The sequence below is a fragment of the Sebastes fasciatus genome, chromosome 23, assembly GCF_043250625.1.
Source record: "Sebastes fasciatus isolate fSebFas1 chromosome 23, fSebFas1.pri, whole genome shotgun sequence".
In the NCBI taxonomy this organism is placed as follows: domain Eukaryota; kingdom Metazoa; phylum Chordata; class Actinopteri; order Perciformes; family Sebastidae; genus Sebastes; species Sebastes fasciatus.
Window position 1 is genome coordinate 11309640 of NC_133817.1, and position 21876 is coordinate 11331515.

Consider the following 21876-nt stretch of genomic DNA (forward strand, 5'->3'; position numbering starts at 1 on the left):
AAAGATATCGATCTCCCTTACTTCCTCTATGCTCGGCTCGTGATTGGCTCAGGTGTGTGTGGGCGGGGCCTCGATACCTCAGCTCCTTTTTTTTTAAATAAACTTTATTTTTACATCTGTTAACAATATAATAAACAATTAAACCAATACAAAAGGAAATACATATAAAGTAAATGAAGGGATAAAAACAACTAAATAAAAAACAAACAAAAAAAATTAAATTAAATTAAAAAATAAAGTATTATAAAACATAAATAAATAAAATTAAATACAAAGTAACTTAAGTAAAAACATTAAATTGTGAGCAAAGATTTAGTGTATGTTAATGTTCATTTTAGTTTTGTTCTCAGAATAAAATAATTCCATTCTTCTATTTTTGTGGTAACAAATTCACACATCCCATAGCTTTCCACTGTGCTCAGACCTATTTTGATAACTTGGTGGTTTCCACCTCTGGTAAGTGTAGACCGTGGCCGTGAAGTGTCGGCCCTACATGGTCAGCAAACACTGTTGAGGTTTCTGGGGTAATTTGTGCTCAGAAAAACAACACCTTTACAACCCTCGTTGTTGGCACCAGACATGGATTCAAGCTATTACACCAAATTCTCACCCTGCCATCAACATGTCCCAATAGACACCAATATTTGCAGCACTTTTCCTCCCACTTCTCAAATATCCAATTGTGGTGACAGGACCGTAACTCGGCCACTTTAGCTTGATCTTTTTGTTTTTACCTTGAAGTGTGGCCGATCTCAGGACGCAGACACTGCACTTTAATACTTGATTTTGTTGGATGCCTCTCTGCACATGATTGTTTTCTTCTGTCCCAAGTGATCATGCTACACACACCCTGACAACTCTGACATGTAGCTGAACTGCAAACACCTTTGTTTTTACATGGAACTTGTGAATTCAACTTTTCACCTCTACAAAATCAAGTAAGTGAACGAAACATCGTTGCACATCGCATCAACCTATTGATTGTAATATTAACCTGCTACATGGAACAGATTGTCCCGTCCCTCTGAATTGATTACAGGTTTCAGAGGTTCATCGGACTCATGATTACCTGCAACACAGTCTTTAATGGGGAAGGCATGAGCTGAATATGATATCAGTGCAAACGACTGTGGATTAGTTATGTTGAGTAACAAAAATAGAGCTGTCAGTCGATTAAAATATTGAATCGCGATTAATCGCACATTATTTATCTGTTCAAAATGTACCTTAAAGGGAGATTTGTCAAGTATTTAATCCTCTTATCAACATGAGAGTGGGCAAATATGCTGCTTTATGCAAATGTATGTATATATTTGTTATTGGAAATCAATTAGCAACACAAAACAATGACAAATATTATCCAGAAACCCTCACAGGTACTGCATTTACCATAAAAAAATATGCTCAAATCATAACATGGCAAACTGCAGCCCAACAGGCAACAACAGCTGTCAGTGTGTCAGTGTGCTGACTTGACTATGACTTGCCCCAAACTGCATGTGATTATCATAAAGTGTCATGTCTGTAAAGGGGAGACTCGTGGGTACCCATAGAACCCATTTTCATTCACATATCTAGAGGTCAGAGGTCAAGGGACCCCTTTGAAAATGGCCTTGCCAGTTTATTCTCGCCAAAATGTGGCGTAAGTTCGGAGCGTTATTTATCCTTCTTCGCGATAAGCTAGTATGACATGGTTGGTACCAATGGATTCCTTATGTTTTTTTAGTTTCATATGATGCCAGTATCTTCACTCTGAACCCACTACAACCTAAAAGTTGCGTTAATGTGTTAAAGAAATTAGTGGCGATAAAACGAATTTGCGTTAACACATTATCGTGTTAACTTTGGCGTAAAGTAAAAAGGCTCCTGGATGATTTATTTTCCATCAGCTATTTATTTTATTATCTTTATTATCATCCATTATGTATTTATTCTTATTTTTCTATCTTTTTTATTTATCTTTATTCATATTTCTATGATCTGTGTAAGCATATGCCTTTATCTTTCGTAGCCTGCACAGAAATCCCAATGTCATTGTTTATCATCATCATCATGTGGGACCCACTTGGCACCAAAATTGTTAAATCTCCATCTGGCTTCTGCAGAGAACTTTAGAAATAGAGTTATGTGGACAAAGTGAAATTTGACAAAGTGGCTGAAACAGAAAGTCAAACTGCGGCGCTCGTCTTCAGACAAATTACCCAGCCTTCCTCTTGAGTGCTCGGCGGCACGCGCGACCGTGGCTGGCAGCCACGCTGCATTCGACGTGCTGCTCAGCCGTCATAACAGTAATAATGAATCCGCTTTTATATCCAATTAAAATGTTCCTAATAGCATTGTGGTTGCATCGATTTCTCTGCAAATGGCTGTTCAGCTGAGAACATTCGCACCGAGGCATCTAGAGGGATTTGGCTCATCGCGCTTTGGCTCAGAGTACAAACAAAGAGGGACTGATAAGTAAATAGCCCAGAAGAGATTTATGCTTATGCATGTGTATTATGAGCTCGTCAGGGCACAACTGGCTGCTTTTAAATGTCTCCTGCTGCCTTCTATAGCTGCTCAATGGACTTGGGAGACAACGATGTAAATGTCAATTCTCCATCTTTCTCAACCTCGACTTATAAAATGACTGTTAAAGTGTCTGAGTGTGTGATAGTGTTATAATAAGACATTACGACATAAACAGTTCAACTGAGCTTAAAGAAGATGTATTATGTGCTTTTTCCTTTAGTGTGCAACCTTCTTATATTACATCGCCTGTACTAGTCTTATAATTAGCTTCAGAATAGATTTTATTGAGTGTGTTTGAGAGCATCAAGAGCACATTGGACAACGCTGAGGAGCTAGTAATTCAAACTAAATAAAACTTTAAAAAATGGGGGTGTTGCGACTCAAAAAGGTTGAGAACCACTGCTTTAGGGCAGAGGTCTTCAACAGGGGGTCTGCGACCCCTAGGGGGTCCGCAGAGGTACTTCAGGGCGGTCGCGAAATTTTCTCATTATCATTTTTTTTTATTATTATTATTTAATTATTATTATTTTATATTCATTTTTGGTTGATTAGACAATTATTTTTTTTATTCCCCCCTGTATTTTTTCCCCACAAATTAAATGTCTTTAAATACACATTAACATGAATCCAACATATTGTAGCGAACAGATAAATGGAGGCAGAAGTAATATCATGCAATTGACAGACATTTTTGATATTAGCATTGGTATCAGTTAACAAGGTAAGTTTATAAATGGCAGATGGAGAATCTGTATATGAGTATGTTTTGTAAAAAATGACAAAATACTCCGTATGTCTCTGTATTTTCACTGTTAACTTTTTAACCAGCAGCTAAATGTTGGATGTTCAGTAAAACAGAGCACACACAGACCGTCTCCCAAGGCAATTACGCTGTTCCCCCCCCCCAACAGCTATACAAGTCTTATTAAAACAAAATGAACCAAATTCAAATGCTCAATCAGAACACCACATTTATGCAGCGATTTTTCAATTTGCGGGACTCACTTTTGGATTTAATGCTCGATTTCACGGTCGGCTTAACTTCGGGGTTCACGTGACTGCTGAACTACAACTAGGGAAATAAGTTATAGATTTGTCGAAAATCAGTCATAAGCTCAACTAATGCGCCAGACAAGGAGTCAATAATAGATTACAGAGAGCGAGGAGGGAGGGAGAAGATACCCAAAAGGCAATCGGGAGTCCATATTAATTATGCTAATGATTTAGATTTGCCACTTCATTAACCACCATTTCTGAGCTGCTTGATCACAGGGGGTAGCTCCGCGTAAGGTCTCCGTAGCAACTGTGTGGAGAAAAAAACAACAACAGATGAGCCACAAAGTGTGTGTTTGTGCATACATCTCTGTTGCATGTATGTGGGCACATGTGTCTAATTACAGCATCTGGTAATCACTGCAGAGACAATTAGCAATCAATTAGGTTCTATTCCTGTGAGGGGATGTATTTCACAAATCATCATAAATACCGTTTTTAGTTATTTCTAATGTAATTTTCTGTTTAAATAAAAAACAGTGGTTGCATTTTTTTTTTGTTGCAAAAAAATCCCCTCAGATTCAGGAGATCATTTCCCGCAGTTTTCTTTGTAAAACAGCAGGTGGGAGCAGAGTTCAATTAAAGTTACGTATGACTTCTCCTCATCTTCTCAGAAGGTCTGATGCTCATATTTTTGGGAGTAAAGAAATGCAAAGAGGTTTGGGGAACCACTGATCTGCACAGTACACGACCAGCGTGCTGCATGCACAGTGTAAACATGATACTGAACTAATGATCCCGAGCAGGATTAGTGCCTTCGAGGAAAAGCACCGGGAATTGCCCGCGGAGCCGGTCGGTTGCAGCCTGTCGGAAAAGCAATTCGAGGACTAAATGAAAATGTATTGCCGGGATGATTCATTTCACATTTATCATCAGCCTGAATCACACGCTTTTCTTCTGCAGACATCAAGATTATTTGATGGCTCGGCAAAGACAAAAGGGAAAAATGGGGGTCTTTTATTATTCCAACAATGTCGCTGTCAAACAGGAGCGGACCTCGGTTTGACTCGCTCGTTTGCTTTGAAAGTAATTTAAACGAGCAGAAATAAGATGGTTGGGGGTGGGAGGGTGGAAGCGAGGAGACGAGGCTGTCAAAACGTGGCAGAGTTATTTCATCTCGGTGTTTGCCCACATTGCAATAATTGATTTGTCTTCTCGGGCGTGAGTATACAAACATGGCAAGTGGCCTAGAGAGGCATGTGTCTGTCTGACCTGATGCTGCTTGTCACCACATGCTACGTGCTTCTATTGATTTCACCCACTCCTCCTCCTCCTCCTCCGACCTCATGGACTCTCATCATCTCACTAACTCATGTCATGTGGACAAGCAGGGTTCAAACCATAGACTGTATAAAAGAAGTGGACGTAGTCACCATGACGTCAGCCATCGGTTTGTCGACTGCTGTTTTGAAGCCTCGAGTTTGGCGTTTTGGTCGTTGCCATCTTGGTTTTTTGGAACCAGAAGTGACACAAGAGGGTGGAGCTAAATAGAAAATTTTTAGGTAACCAAAAAGGTTATAATTAACTTTCATGAACTGGAAACACATTGTGAAAGTTTTAAGACGAACATACTAACAACGCCGTGGTAGCGACCTGTCAATCACGAGGTAACCACGCCCTAAAGCATCCCCTGCTTTATGGTCTATTTGACTCTAAATGGGACCATAATTTACAAAATGAACATCACGCTGTATTGAAGAAGACTTGAAACTAGCGATTGAGACCATAAACTCATGTTTACAATGTTTACTGATGTAATAAATCAAGTGAGAAGTAGGCTCATTTTCTCATAGACTTCTATACAATCAGACTTCTTTTTGCAATCAGAGGAGTCGCCCCCTGCTGGTTATTAGAAAGAATGCAAGTTTAAGGCACTTCAGTTTTGGCCAGAGGTTGCCCACTGGTTCAGACCTACATAACTTTATTTTAAATATAGTGGCGATCCCGAGGTTTTCCAAATTTTCCAAATGTGTCAGGCTGAATGTGCATGAAGTGACTCACAAGACATCTTTTATTTTGGATTTAAAGTTTTGACTGAAGTGTAATATAGCAGAGTGCTGGAAAAAGTAGATACAGAATATACTGTATAAGTGTGTGTGTGATTCCGTCAAACACACAAGGAAATGTTTAATTTAACTTTAATGTTACTATAGGGTGGATAAACATATCGTATCCTTTGTATATTAGAAGCAAAGGAATAGGATCTTGGATTTGTCTGCCAGGGGTGGCGGCTAGGATTTACAAAAAGCATTTGTGTCGGGGAAAACCGGAGCAGATTTGGGCGAAGAATCCTGGGAAATCCCTAGATCGCAATTCCCGGCATTCAACCCTGCATCCCATTTATCGAAGGGATACCAGAAATGGGTACTTTTTCTCATCTGTTGGGAGGTATGTCAGACAAAAAAAAACAGTTGGGAACCACTAGTTTACAGCATGACAAATATATCAACATCTTTCCATCAAAAATGCAGTTTTTTTGAGCAGAACAAGAAACAGAACAGAAAAAAAATAGTCAATTTCTGTTTGTCTTCTGTTGCACCCTACTTTGGGATTTGTTTTTCTGTCGTCAACCTGTTTCAAATGAGAACAGTGGGAAGTAAAGAATAAAATATTTATGAATGTACACCTGAGAACCACAAAAAGAAGACTGTTTAACTCTTGACTCTGCCAGGGTGGTGAGAGCCCCGAGCGGTTCCCATAGAGGTGGTGGTGGTGGGGATCGGTATGATGACGCAGTAGCTCAAAAATCATCAGGCGGGGTGATCGTTTATGTGCTTGTGTTCTTGTCTTCTGGTTACTGGTTTTCCAGAGTGTGTTGTGGGCTGAACAATACAGCAGACAACAGGTGCCAAATACCCATTTTGCAAGTGGCACATGATGATTAAAAGGTGGTATTGATAACATTCAGCCACTAGATGTCGCATTCTCCCTTTACATTGAATTTACTTCACAACAAGTGTCGTCAGGCACGTACGGTCAATCTCAGCCATTTATCTGTTTTTACCACACTAACCGGAGATACCAACTTTGTTTTACTATTGGCTCACAAGCCTTGATAGACGTGGGAACCGAAAGTCTGATATCTTCCACGGAGATAAAACAAAAACATTCATTTTTTACCTGCCAACATTTTTTAAATGATTAATTCACAATCATATTTTTTTCAGGAAAAAGCCATACTTTTATTCAGCAACTTTCTAAAAGGCTCTGTGGGTGTATTATTTCTTTAAAAATATTCGTCCACATAAAATTGTTATCAATAAGGCCTTTAATTCATAGAATTTTGTTTATTAAAATCCAATTTTTGACAATGCAATCCCTCACAATGGTTCTGTTATCATAAGCCATGAGTTTAATTTGCGATGGTCACACAAAATGAAACTGATGAAAGCAGTTATGACAATACTTGGTGTGATTGCTATAATTTTCTGTATTAGAAGTGACTTTCCGATTATAATACGGGGGTTATTTGAATCCGGACAAATCTAGCGGGAGTCAAAGTCAGTCTGTGACTCCTAATGGAACAGCTCGAGGCGGTAGATTGGTATGACAACAAAGATTACAGTCTGCACTTTTATTAATGTTTTGGGACAGGGTCGCTTAAGTTCACAAATACTGATTTGATCGCCCAAGGCTACGAGAATACCGGGGGTAGAATCTGTCAAACAGCATGATGTCCCCTGAAAACAACCCCTGAGTTCATGTGATTCTATGGTAATGGAAAACAGTGGACTGAGTGGCAGCTGCATTTATACAAGGTGTCAAATTCTGAGTGAACTGAGGCTTTTTTTGTCAGTGTCAGCTGTCAAATAAGTGCAGAGTATGTTTTCCAATAGATTGCTTTGTTTCAAAAACTAACATTTTTGGGTGCTTTTTGAGTTCAAAAAAGTTCAGATGACATTTTTTTTTTTTATAGATATTTTTATTTCTGTTTTTACAGACTTTTTGTCACAACAAAGTCAGCAAGAGCATCTTTTTTTTTTTGTCCATTACATAGTAGTAATTCATTTTTGAAAGCAACCAAGAGAGGACCAGCGACCGTTTCATAGCATAAAAGCAGAGGCAATTTTGACATGCAGCAAAAACAGGCAGGGCTTCTAACCAAATCCAAGGCAAAGGGAACGCCAACGGTCCCCACCATCCGGTTTTCAACTCTAACCCCCATTTAGCCGTCGCTCAGAGCCCCCTAGAGCCCGTCAATTACAAAAACACACAGAAGCCGCAACAAAAACAGGAATTTCCGCTCTGAAATCTCACTCCAGGGATGACGAAATTAAGTAATTTCTAGAATTCCTCACTCTATTATGTGCTGTTAACATCGCATCGAAAAAAGGGATTCAGTGACAGATCTTAAAACTGCAACATTCAAGTCTTTTCTAGTTAACCAGCATGGTGATTCATCATTATGCATTATTAGCTACGTAAAATTTGTCAAAAACACCGTTTGATATGCAAGTGATATGCCCAGTAGAAAAAAGGAAAATTTGACCTCTCTCAACCAACGTTTCCAAAATTTCAAGATAGGATTGGAGGGACAGTTTGGTCTATTAAAAAAAAAAGAAATGAAGGTAGAGGAAGAGGCCACACATGTTAATATAATGAAACTTTACAACCTTTCTCTTCTTTTCTATCTAGTATACAGTGCAACTACTGTTCGTTTCATGAGATTAAGCCCTGGCCATACAATACTTATACTGAAGTTGTAAAAAAAACAACTGCAAATGAGAGATGTGTATTTTAAGTGCTAAGCTTTGCGTTTACATTACAGAATGATTTCTAGTCTGAGCAGTGTTCTAGGATCCAGGTGCGAGAGCGCTCCCCCAGTGTTTGGTCCCTAAGGGAGACATAATTGACAAATTTCTTCTGTTAAATGGCTACAAACAGAGGCCAGAACGAGAGAGAAAACCCTATCCCAAAAATGTGGGGAAAAGAAAAAGAAAAACAAAAAGGTAAAAGGAAAAATCACCAGACAGACAAAATGACCCTCCGACAAACAGACAAAAGCAGTGTTAAAGACAGAGGTTGATCAGGGGTGAAAGGGACGAGTCCAATCTTCTGTCAGGGGACCACTGCATCCGTCTGTCTGTCCGTCCGTTCACCCACCTGTCCAGCCACCTCCCACACTGTGGTGTCTCACTTGAGCAGAGCCTTTATATCTTCGCATTCGGCGGCTTCGATGGCACGGATGCCTTCCGGGCCTTTTCGGTCTTTGTCAGCTCCCTGTGGAGGAGAGAACGTTTGAATATTAAATATGCTTAGTAGGTGCATCAAGTCTCCCTCACAGTATGATGATGCCAGCTTCACTTCATTGAGTCAGTGGTTAAGGTGAGGAGCAGCAACCTCAATGTATAGATTGTTGAATAAAGCGTCCGATGCCCATTTGCCACCAAACAGAGCCAGGTACTAGACATGCAGAGGTAGGATCATTGGCACACACTCCCTCTCTTTTATAATCTCGCTCTGTCATGACTCGCAGGAAATCAGAACTACTACTAAGTAATAATAAATCCCATGTACTTCAACATACACTCCGTTATTTACCCAATTCTCATTTTTATTGACTAGAGCTTGAACGCATCATAATGTAACTCCCGTGTTGAGGCTGGCAGGACAAGAGCTAGTTAGCGTTAGCTCTTAGCAGCCGGTAAGCGGTACAGTCCTGCATGGAGCTAACAGCTAACACTAACTAGCTCTCGTCCTGCTGATTTCAACACGGATTTGTTGTTCGTAATGTAGCATTATCAGGGAAAAAATTAGGGTGCGTCCCTTGGACGCATAGATAGTGAGTTGGCTGCATCCCAAACACATTTTCTATTGTCCAAGGGATGAGGGTACGCTGTTGGTCTCGAGTCCTGATGGGAAGAAAAATGAGTAACGCCACGTTTTCAGAGTTTCGGCATCAACTTGGTACCGAAGTATCGGTTTTCGTGACATCCCTACACTCGTCCTAATAATAACAACACTATTTGCAACCGCTGTACGTACTGTCTGAATGAAGTCTCTTCACAAGTTGCAGCAGTCACAAAGTTTGTCATTGACCAGAGAGCAAAGTTCAGCACTGCAAACTCGACGCCGATTGTTTACGAGCCTTCGGAATGTACTGCCCCAAGAGCTGGGACTTCTAAAGAGCTGAAGTGGACCTGGACCTTTTGGGCTCTGTTCCACAAGTAGGAAAACCTCAAGCAAACACACATTGCCTTTAACGAACACCACTTCCCATAAGTCCTAGTTAATCGTCAGTAAACGTCCCAAGCTCGACAGAAGAGGCGGGCCAATGGGCGAGTTGAGTGCTTGTCAACGAGTGCCGTCACTTTCTCACAAAGACAGATGAAAGAAACCTTCAATGAGAGATTGAGTTGAGTTAAAGTAGGTAGAGGAACAGAGGGCAGCCAGGACTTTGGACCAGATACTACATTTAGACCCTGGTAGATACACAGGTAAGGTTCCTGGGGGTGGAAATGGGCTATATTGGGGTGGTCAACTGTGTGCCATGGAGAGCCAACAGTGCCACAGGCCCTTATTGAACAGCTACCCAAAACAGAAATGGCAAAACTTCTTTCACTTTTATTTTCCTGTAACTCAGTCAGTTAGCACTTCCCTGTCAGTCTGACTTTATCCAGACAAAACATGCAAAACAAAGCCACAGACGCAGAGGCACAATTTCATTTGAGCACTGAGGGATAACACAGTGAACGTGACAGAGATGTGAGTGGACGCCATCATTCAGATTAGTAACGACAGAACGCAAATGTAAAATGGAGAGCGAATGAGACAGGCAACGTGTTGAATGCACATGTAGTGACAAAAGATTTAATGGGCGACAGAGGAGTGGAGGGGCATGGAGTGGAGAGACGTCCCTTTGTTTGGCCTGCCAACTTTAGCCTCTTAGCGAAGGGCTTACAGAGCCACGGCAGAGAGAGTCTATTGTTGCGTGGAGAAGCAGGGCATCAAAAACAATGCGACCCAGTTCAAGTGCCCGGCACTGTGGGGATGCTCGTCTGGGTGCAAATTCCATGCCACAGGAGCGACGGAGCGCATCCCGAGCAGGAGAGATTTACCAGGGATGAGCGGCTAACCTGTCAGATCTGAAACCCTAATTGGTAAGGAGACGAAAGTAAGAAAGTAAAAGACGGTTTTCGTCAATTCATAACATGCTTCATATTTCTGGGAAGTGTGCACCTGTCAACGCTTCAGTTATGTTAGAGCCTTGTTGTGTAACATTTGAACTATGGCGACTGGTGACACAAAGTTTCCTTAGCTGTAGTTTTTAACAATGCAAAACAATGGCTTAAACAAAAAGGAGAGAGGCTTCAGTTGGTTGCAATCTCCTCGCCTCACTGCTAGATACCGCCGGATCCTACACACTGGACCGTTAAACGAGTTACAGGTCTTCAAATTTCAAAAAGCAAATCGATTGATCATCCTCCTCTTATTTTATCTGCAAATACACGGAGGGTTTCCTTCAGTGTAATTTATCTTGTCAGAGACAAGACAGGACAAATCCCTGCTGGGGAAACCAGATAATGTTTTAACAATTTTTCTGATATGAAGTGTTGTTTTATCCATATGTAAAAACATTGCTGAACCAAAGTATAAATAGTGATAAAGTATATGTCGTGTCACTTTAACTTTTCCGATAACTGCTGACTCATTTCTATCAGGTACCTGGTGACCTATCATTGTGCTCTCCACTCTAGTGAGTTCAGGGGCTGAAGGGGAGGACAGGAAGATAGGGAGGGAAGCTTTCTTATTTCTCCAGCTCCGGGGAGGTCATTAGTAGCTGGTTCAAAACCAGACCTAGTAACTGACTCTACAGGCCTCATTTAGGTGGCAGGAAAACAGCATTACACTTTTACCCTAGCCCTTTCACCATCTATACTAGCTTGGGAACAAACAAGGCATCTATCTGACAAAGAATGTGTGCACCATCTCATTGCGGTAAAACAATCTGAAAATGAGCATCCCCTTCTGGTCACCACACACACTCATATTGCCCTAAACAGTATCCTAGAGGGTCTGCCACAGATTGATGCTCCTCCCTGCCTCTTAGGATACACCATTACATCCCCCAATGGACATCCAGCTCAGTGGCATACTTCTGACACCACTTACATTAATGAGCTTTCCCCAACTTGAATAATGACCCCTCATGCACACATCACTGTCCAAACATGATCCAGTCAAAGAGAGGCTGGTGGCCAAGTGAGACACAGCCTAATGAACAGGAATAGACTCCCAGGGTGTCTCCAGTCAAACCGAGAAGCATCATCATCCTGGATCACGGAGCCATACAAAGCAGCATTGGGTCAGTAACGTAATGCCACTGACCTGCCAAAGTGTCCATTAAGTTTTCATTATGCCACTAGTGAATGGAATTGAAGGCCTCCCATGCAGAGGTGTTCAAATATTGGGCCAGAGAATCGCTCAAAACTTACTTGAAATGCAACGCTTACATCAGACTATTGACCTGCTGGCAGCAGTCAAACATTACCGATCTGTAAGAGGGCAAGTTTTATAACACCCAGCGAAAAAAAAAAGATGGAAGATCAATATCTGTACTGGAGGAAGCTGTGTCAGCTAGGCTCTGGGTAAAATAAATATATTTGGTAAAGGTTAAGGAGCTGCATCAAACCCTTGGACAAACTGGGAAAAAATCCAACAAGCAGACAAGAAGAGTCATTTTAGGCCGATTGGCGTTCACATGGTCACATTTCATTCTTTAAGAAATGATTTAGGTCACATCCCCAGTCATATTGTGCACTCATTTAACAATATATTAAAAACTAAAAATCTATTTTTTCATATTTTTTATGTCAAAACCCAATCATTTTTCTTCCTGTAAAACTAAGTATGAAGTGTGCTTACGTTAGGTTTCCCGCAGTAGTCGGTGTTACGGGTGTTACGCGGTGTTCGGACATACACCGATTACATTACTTGCCTGCCGTCCCCACCGTCGTTTTGCTTTTTAAAAAAATAAAACCAGTTTAGTTATTTTTTGCGTATCAGTGCTGTGTTATCAATACATAGTCGGACAAAATGTGTGATTAATTTGCGATTAATCATGGACAATTATGTGATTAATCGCGATTAAATATCTTAATCGATTGACAGCCCTAGTATCAAACCATCTGGCGGGTCAGGTTAGGAACATGTTAGCCCTCCCAAGAAAAGAAAATTGTCAAGTCAATCAAGTTGGCAAAGCTACCCGCCTGTTTTACTTACTACTACTACTACTGTGAGAAAAATAAATGGCCAATTCCTACTTTGTATTGAGGTCACACACAAAGGGCACCTTATAGAGACAGGTTTAAAAGCCATGGCAACAATAGGAACTGACTTTGCAAAATAATACTGCATTTCTTCCTAGTCAATGGTCATGTACACAGTTCCTCATAGAAAAAAAAGGATGTATTCATGTGTGCATGCCCTTTCATTGTTGATGTAAAATTAACTGGCCGGCCACTGCAGGCTGTAGTCAGCACTCTCGGCCAGGATCTTACAGCCGGGTCACCTATTGGGGTTAAAATGGCCTTTCATAATTCATTGCCAACAACAGCACAGCACGCAGTCGGGGAAGGGCGGGGGGGCATGGGTCAGCTCCCATGATGCACCAGGGAACCAAGCCATTTTGTGTGCAAACACAAGACTGTCTGACAGTTGAATAGTCACTGTTCAGTATTCTCAGTGGGTTCCCCTTTATCCACTGTAATGTGGTGCTACAGGTGCTGCCAGACAGAGTGGATATGCAGCGGCACGGTCAACAGGGCGGCGGCGGGACAATCTATTCATCTCATGTTAAGACACATGGCGAGTTTTCCAGAGCTTGCCAGGGGTAGATGTATTGAGATCTGGTCTCTGTGGTGACTGATGACCTTTTGGCTGCCTCTGGGTGTAAATCCCTGTTGGTGCTTAGTGGAGATGAGTGCGACGCCATGAGAGGAGCAAACCTGTGGGTTCGCTCATATCTCCGCCTGCCACCGTAATCCCTGTTCAGATGAGCTATGGCTGCCTGTCCTCTCTCATATGATATCACAGACAAAGGCTTTTTTTTTAAAGAGGTCCACCCGAGGGGGCTTTAATTTCCAATGTAGAGGTGGAAATTGCATTGCTGCCTATTTCAGATGAAGAGGAGCTTTTGGCTTTTAGGATGTACTGCAGCTGTGGATATGTATATGACTGGTGGTGAGGGAAATAAAGGGAAAATGACTGCAGTCAATTACGAAGACTTTTTTATTTCTTTTTATAAAAAAGGACAGCATGCTGTGATGTAGAGGCGACACCTACGTGATGTTAAAAACTCCTACGGACATAAAATGCGTCATCTAGCAGACGGCTCGGATCTGAACTTGAACTACAGCCGGTGCTTCTTCATTCTTACTAGACCTACCTCCAAGAAAAGGCTCACGCAGATACATACAGCTTAACCTTTTAAAAACACAGCCACAGTTCCTGTTTAAATCGATCTAAAATAAAAACCATAATAGCCAGAGCATTCATTCGGCACTGACGGACCATTTCTATTGCAGGGTTAAAGACCGCAATAAACAAAAGTTTTGTATTGAGTAGAAGTTCAAGACAGAGAAATGTACCTGCTCATGCTTACAAGCGTCATAAGAAATAACTTAGTGAATAGTAAACTGCTTTTTCTTCCTGTTGGCATTGGCAGCTTCTTTCGGTTTATCTTTGAGCCAACAGCACTGACGGCCAGCTGACAGCAGTAGCCAGCTGCCGGCCAGCTGCTGGCCGATTGCTTGCAAGGCTCTGCTGGCTTGTTGATGCGAGGGCCGGGGCGTGCGGCTGTGTTGATGAAAACGGGGGGATTAATACAGCCGATGCCAACAGGAATAAGTAAGCAGTGGAGTACCACGTAAGTGTCTCTCTCTAACCAAACACCAGTCTTTCCCATACATAGATTACGGTTTCCTCTTTTTCAAACGGCTGCTTCAAAGTGCAGCTGAAACTGAGAACTGATTAAAGTCGGCCTGAATGGTGCATATGTGATTGTATAGAGTGCAAAAAAAAAAAAATTACTTCCTTAATCGGTGGTGTGACTTAGCTTGTGAATGCCCCCTCGCCTCGTCCCATTGCTTTCGTCGAGCCAAGATGATGCCGCCGTGAAACAACTCTGTAGAGGAGCTTTCATTTACCCTGCCTCATTTAGCCTGGCTGGGAACAGACAGCTGCTCACTCTCCGTCAGCCCCGGAATATCTATCTTCTCATGGACACATCGCGGTTTGAGGCAGACTTTTGACTGTAAATGCGTGCGAGCCATCTACATCATGCAGTCCTCTGAGTTGAAGGCTCCCCCTCTCATAGTGGGGCTGAGCTTGAGCCATTATGTTTCAAACAACAGACTAAAACTAACCATTTTTTGCAAAGTTATAACTGCCTGCTCCCGCGGGATCCCAATCCTAATGCCACATCGACGCAACTCACGGCTCATACTGAAACACTGTTATTCTTAAAGCATCTGTACTGATAAAGGGGGGTATCTTACAGCATTTAACGACAGGGTATCGCGATACATTTCTGGTATTGGTATACCGTGGAACACTTGTCAGCTATACACGCCTGTTTTATTCTAATGAAAGATGAGTGTTAAGTGACAGAGTACCAGAGGCAAAAAGCTGAAGGAGGTCTTAAAAGACAAGTAGCTATTGTGGCCTCCATTTGTGTTGACATTCATTGTCCACAGGGGCATCAATCCTACTGCAGTCAGGCTCATTTGGACAGTGGTGAAACAGAACTCCGCCAGCCTAGATGCGTAGAAGATCTGTCATTTATATGTAAACGACTGCCGTGCTTGTACTTCTGAGTCAAACGTTAAGATGTATGAGAGGAGTTGCCTTTCCAAGTGAAAGCTCCTCCACCTACAAATGAGGCTTTCCATTCCGACTGTGATGGAGCTGAACAAATCCTTTTCCTGCTGCTGGATGACGTTGGTTGAAATGGACATTCATTATGGTATGCTTGTTATTTGGTTGCATTTCTACAGCCTGTGCCCGCTGTACCTGATTTACTATTGTCTCTCTCCTAACAGGTGTGACAACTGTGTGCACATGCATCTATGTGACCGAGGTATCATTTAAAGCCCCCCTCCAGCCAGTTTTACTTCCTGTTTTTTGGTTCTTTCTCAAACAGAGAATGGGGATTGCACTGTTTTTCAACCCAGTTTAGATGAAAGCAGCTCAGATGAATTTACTGTCTATCAGACCACATATGAGACAAGAATTAGCGCAACACAGCGACTCCCTCTCACTCGCTCTCTTCTTTAAAGCGTCCTCCTGGCGAGGCGATCGTCTGGCTGCTACACTGAGGAGCCGCACCGCCGCACGCCGGTCACAGCGCACCGGAGGACGGATAGACATGTTGCCGAGGTCCGCCGTTAGAAATGCTGTTTCGGGAAGTTTTTGAGGTGCACCGTCCACCGGCCCCGCCCGCTCTCGTCTCAGCTCCCAGCACTGACACCGCAATGGGCTGCACTGTGATTCGTTGATTTCTCTAACGGGACTTGTCTCTTGCTTTCTCTTGTCGTCCGGACCTGTTAAGAGCCGGAAAACCTCCAAAACGGCACCGGCTAATTTACGTTAATTTATCTCCAACAGGATGAGACGGTAAAGAAGAGAGAGAGCGAGAGAGAGAAACATTTGGTGTGTTGTGCTAATTCTGCCGGTGGGATTTTGTGTAATTCACTGGGTTGATTGCACCCATCCACTGCACACACATGTTAAAATAAACACACACTAATGTAAGGTGGAGGAAACAAAAAATAAAATGAAAACCCTATTAGCTAATGCAACAAGTTGGGCTACCTAACTACACCTAACTAGCTAACTAACTAGAAGACAAACTGACAGACAGATAAACAGATTTATCAGTTTGCCGCTGCTCAGACTCAAATAAATATGGAATATCATAGAAAATGTCAAAACACACTGGAGGAGGGATTTAAGATAGTTCCAGAGCCAAACAACTGACGGAGGCAGAGGCTGAAGGACGGGGCAGATATTTTTATACAGCAAAGGGCTGTGCACCTGTGAATTAAACCGCTTCAAAAACACACGCACAAAACAAGTGAACAGCGTGTCATGCTCTATGGACATTCCAGCACAGCCTCTACAGGACTGTGTTAAAGGGCCTTTTGTCCAATGAGTTACCTCATCAGCACTCATGGCTCACATGGAGCCTCGGACACATCGACGTGCACTGAGGGGTGAAGGACGCCGGAGCGCTTTCTGTGTTCATAAATGCATGCTCAAATAAAAAGTACCAACCTTTTCTAGCAGGAGCTTGACACAGGAGAGGTGACCCTCGAAACAGGCGGAGATCAGCGGAGTGCAGCCGTGCTTGTCTGGAGCCTGTGGAGGGGGGAAGGCATGAGTGGGAGAAAAACTTCATGTATAAGCAGATCATAGGTACGACCCCAATCCTCATTAGGGGTGTAAGAAAACATCGATGCACATGAGTATCGCGATAGTATGTTATGCAAAACTGTATCGATTCTCCAAAACGCTGTATCGATTTTTAATTAACCTCTTAAGAATCCGACAGCCTGCCTGCTGACTCGGCCGCTGTTCTGAGAGTGAAACTAGAGTGAAGATTCTGGCATCATATTAACCTAGAAAACCTAAGGAACCAACCATGTCATGTGCAGCACACTGCACTTCAACACTATATCTATCTGTCATGTTTCAGGAGCTGAGCTGGTTATCAAGAGAAATAGGAGAAATGCGCAAACATTTTGGGGATTGGGAAAGACTTTATGTTTGCTACAACTTTAATACTTCTGTCTGCGAAGGCCGGACCAGCGGATGCTATGATGCTGAGCTGTTGTATCCAATCTCAGGCATGGGGTGAGATGCACCTAGCTAATGTGAAGCACCCTAGAAACTCTTCACAGTATAGAACACTATTGATCCACAAATAACCGACAAGCATCTTGGTATTGTGAATTGTTCTGTATATTATTTATCCAAAGTTGGTTTCACACTTATCACAAAGCTTTGTTTCCTGCTAAATTGGCTAGAAGTGTATTGGGAGATTCATGCTGCTTTGCACATACAATTCTACTGGTTACTGAACGGGCACATGAGACCTTTAGAAAAAGCTGCAAATTGCAAAAAAAAAAGCTCCCTCTGAATTACAGATGTCGATACTGTTGGATGGGTAAGTGCCCTTTTAGTGGATACGGATCAATCTACTACAAAAAAACGACACCAGAAGAGACTATTGAAGCTCAGGGGTCCTATCAGGCTAAATGTGAGGCGTGGGAAGCCTAGACAATTGTTGAATGAGAGAATGGACAATGGCTGAAATAGCATATGATAAACTGGTTTTAACAGCCAGACTACGTTATTGTTTAACTGCCTGATTTGGCGTGAGCATTATCAGTTTGTTTGCACTAGTGGTTCTCAAACTTTTTTTCCCCAAGTACCACCTCAGAAAATATTTGGCTCTCCAAGTACCACTATTATGACCCATGTTAAAATACAGTAGCGTAGGCCTACCCTATTCAGCAATGCAGAGTTCACGCAGGAGGCAAATTTATTCCTAATAAGAATACTATTTATTGTTGACTTTTGTCAAAGGGGTAGCACGAGAACTGACACTTAAACTCTTCCACACAACTCTCATACTACGCAAGGGGCAGCCTCTCGCACTAGGCCTGCACGATATGAGGAACATCTGCGATGTGCAATAACACTGTTCAATATTGCGATGATGATATGACCTGTGATAAATAAACAAATATTGAAGTGTGCATATTAGCTATACATATACTGTATTTAAAATACAACTGGGCTAAATGTTGTTTCTAGAGCAGCAACAGTAATGTTTACAACAGCAAAGTCACCATATAAACTCCTTCATATCTCACTGGAAACAAATCTAAAATGTTAATAAAATAAATCATATTCCTGACATGAAAATACTAAGTGAAGTTTATAAAGACTGAAGAACACAGACTTCAGTCAGTATCAGTCTTTCCTCCTGTCCTCATTCCTCTGCTGCAGCTAACATTAGGTCTGATAGAGGGAAGAGGGGCTGTTTTGTTTCAGCCAGCTGATGAGTTTACAGGTAAGATATGTGACAAACTAATCTAAACAGTCCGACTACATACTGCCAGCTTTAGTTTTAGCTGGTGTAGCCAAGGGTTACGTCGCTCCGATACTCTATGAAGATAATAAATGAATAACACGGCGGCTCAGTCTGCAGCGCATCACCACTTCACGCCTTCCGTTCCTTCACAATAAACTCCCCGGACTCCCCCTTTAATTTATATTGTACTGTTTAATACTTCTGGTGAATATAATCCAATCAATCTTATTTCCATAAATGTATTTTGTATATAGTTCCCTTTGTTAACACCTTATTTTGAAAACCGGACGTAGTCACTTGTCGATACTTCCGCTAACTTCGCCAAGTCCGTCTCTAGCTCTCCCGTCAGCTCCGTTTTCTTTATACATCCATGGTCAGCTCCATCGGGGCCGTTTGAATGCATTTAACATAATTGTCAGTATATGTCGGTGATCTACGGTCGTAGCGTCGGCCGATTTGACCACGGAGATGTGAGTGACGGCTGGCTTGACCGCACGTTACCGCAATACGATAACGTTTCCTGTCCATGACAGAGTTAGCATGCAGCTTCAGCCGTGATGTCCATCCCTGCTTTTCCTGTCAATGTGTGAAACCCAAAGTGTTTCCATACTTTACTGTATGTGTAGTGTTTACCACTTTGGATTTAAAATGTGAGGGTGCAGGTCGGAACCCCCATGGACCCTCTGCCGACCTTTAAAAAAAAGATCGATTTCAAAATCAAAAACAATGTGGTGGGAGCTGGTTGTAGTGGCTCTTACATTTACATCGGCTCCCTTAGAAATGAGGTATTCCAACACTTCTCTCTGACCGAAGTCTGCAGCGTAGTGCAGAGGCTTCCTCCCACCTTCGAGGGTCCGGTTTACGTCTTCGGCCTGGGAAAGAGAAAGACGACACATTAACAGGGCTGAAATAAATAAACTCGGTGCTGTCACAAGCGAACAGTGTGCATTAAAAGGGAGATCTCGAAACGGACAATCTCACTGTTGATACAAGCCCACACTGACATGCATCCTCTGCCCTTCACTTCCCTGCTGTGGAGCTGTTAGACCTCAGACTGTCAGCCTTGGAGCCAGGAGAAAAGACAGACACACTCGCCACCTTTCGTCGTTCCCTCACCCACACTAACCACACACACAGCTTAGAGTGCGCCAGGTGGCCCTCCAGTGACAATACCTAATGGAAGACATATCAGTCACAGCTGTGGCTGTCAGTTCAGGTCTTCCTCAAAACTGTATATGACTAACTAATTGTCTGAATAAATACGGAGGCAAGTGGGGGTAAAAAGTATTAATGAACTCAGAAGATAGGCCTCCATAACAGAATATAGGAGTAGAATGTGCTATTTTTTTTTAGTATAGGTATATCTTGTTACACGAGAACCTCATATTATGAACACCTGATGTGGGGATGACAGAGCTAGCTTGGTTATCTGGCTCCCCTGGGGCAACAAAGTGCAAATCTCATAAAGTCGAGATGCCGATCAAAGGAGGGAATAGGAAAATAGCACAACTGGAAGATACTGTGTTAATATTATATTGGCGTGAGATTAGACACAATCTGCAATACTTGATATCATAATATTATTTTACAGCTTAAATATTGTCCTAATTCCTACATTACAGTTAAATGATACAAATGTCTGAATTTATACGACAACTGAATTCCTCTAACTGCTGCAGTACCATCAATAGGCCTTCCCAGTGTTCACACTGAGAAGTATGGCAAAATGCAGTGCACTTTAAGTACCCGGATGTTGTTCTCAAACTTCTCACTCTCAATGGTCCCCATCTATGCTACATAGCGGAAAGGGGAGGGACCACCGACCTGTTTCAATCTTGTGAAAATGGCAGGCGCGGAAGCTGCAGCGGTTGTGATTGAAACGGCGAACGCCAAACTATATAAGCTATACATGTGTTTTGTATATACATGGAAGTATCCGATTTGAGACACAGCATTGGACTTGTGATGGCAGGAAAAGCACGGGTGTAGTGAATATAATTAATTATTTCTGCATTCAGTAACGTGCAAATTCTAGGGTCCTGGTGTTGTGGATGCTGGCTCATATGCATTGGCTACTGCACACCTAAATGGAACTGGGCCATCATCAATGTTCCACCTATGCTTTACCGTGACAAGTCAGAATATGAAAAATTAAATTTCTGATGCAAACCATTAAAAAAGCAGAAAACCGTATACAGCTTGTACAATACACTGTGAGTGAATGTGAATGTCCAATTGCAGACAAACCTGTTCAGGTCTGCAACTGTGACCACAGAATAATTATAGCCACTCGCTCACACACCTTTATCACAAACTCCACTGAAGGTCAAGTACAACCCACTGAAGACAATTCTTCATTTCACACCCAATCCCACTGAATCCATTAGCCATGATGGATATCCAACCTCAACCTCTAATAGTGTTTAAATGTTACCTTCAATGGCTGCAGCTCCAACAGCTGATACAATAGAAATGGTTTAATTTCCACGATAGAAAAGACATAAAGCACTGCAGTTGTTTCCACCCAGACTTGTGGAGATAAGGAAATGGTTATGAGTTACAATAGGACCATCAGATATGAGAAAACCCTCCCTTGTGGATGGAAAATGCATCCCTGTTAACGGAAGAGCCTCAAATGTAAAACGACTTCTAACTTTCCAAGGGTATATGCATTAAGGGTGGGAAACAAAATCAATTCTATGTATCACCATTTTTTTTTTAATGATTTTGAAATAGATTTTTTAATGCCATAATCAATATGTTTGCTTCATTTGAGTCTAAGCGGAAGTAGAAGGAAGTTACCGCTTTTATTGTTGTAGTCAGAGTAACATGACGTCATATCCGTTCCGTATCAGTCAACAAAAACAAACCGCAGCCGGCCGCAACGAAGAAGTACAAAACAGCTTAATGTCGGCGTGGATATGACTTGCACATTAAATCCAAAGTGGTAAACACTACATATACAGTAAAGTATGGAAACACTTTGGGTTTCACACATTGCCAGGAAAAGCCGAGCCAGACATCATGGCTAAAGCTGCATGCTAACTCTGTCATGAGCAGGAAACGTTAGTGTATAGGGGTAAAATGCGGTCAAGCCAGCCGTCACTCGCATCTCCATGGTCAAATCGGCCGATGCTACAACTGTAGATCACCGACATTTATGTTAAATGCATTTAAACGGCGCCAATGGAGCTGACCATGGATGTATAAAG

General features: G+C 42.1%; 1 protein-coding gene across 1 annotated transcript in view; it reads right to left on the bottom strand.

Annotated features, from left to right (window-relative positions):
• Nucleotides 1-7464: 7464 nt before the first annotated feature.
• Nucleotides 7465-21876, bottom strand: part of mtpn (myotrophin) — a 17227-nt gene continuing 2815 nt past the window's right edge. The window contains exons 2-4 of the mRNA XM_074626358.1: nt 19423-19536; nt 16840-16923; nt 7465-8784 (exon numbers count right to left, since the gene is read on the bottom strand). Coding sequence (XP_074482459.1) covers nt 8698-8784; nt 16840-16923; nt 19423-19536 — 285 coding nt within the window. The 3' untranslated portion in view covers nt 7465-8697. The remainder of the gene's footprint in view (nt 8785-16839; nt 16924-19422; nt 19537-21876) is intronic.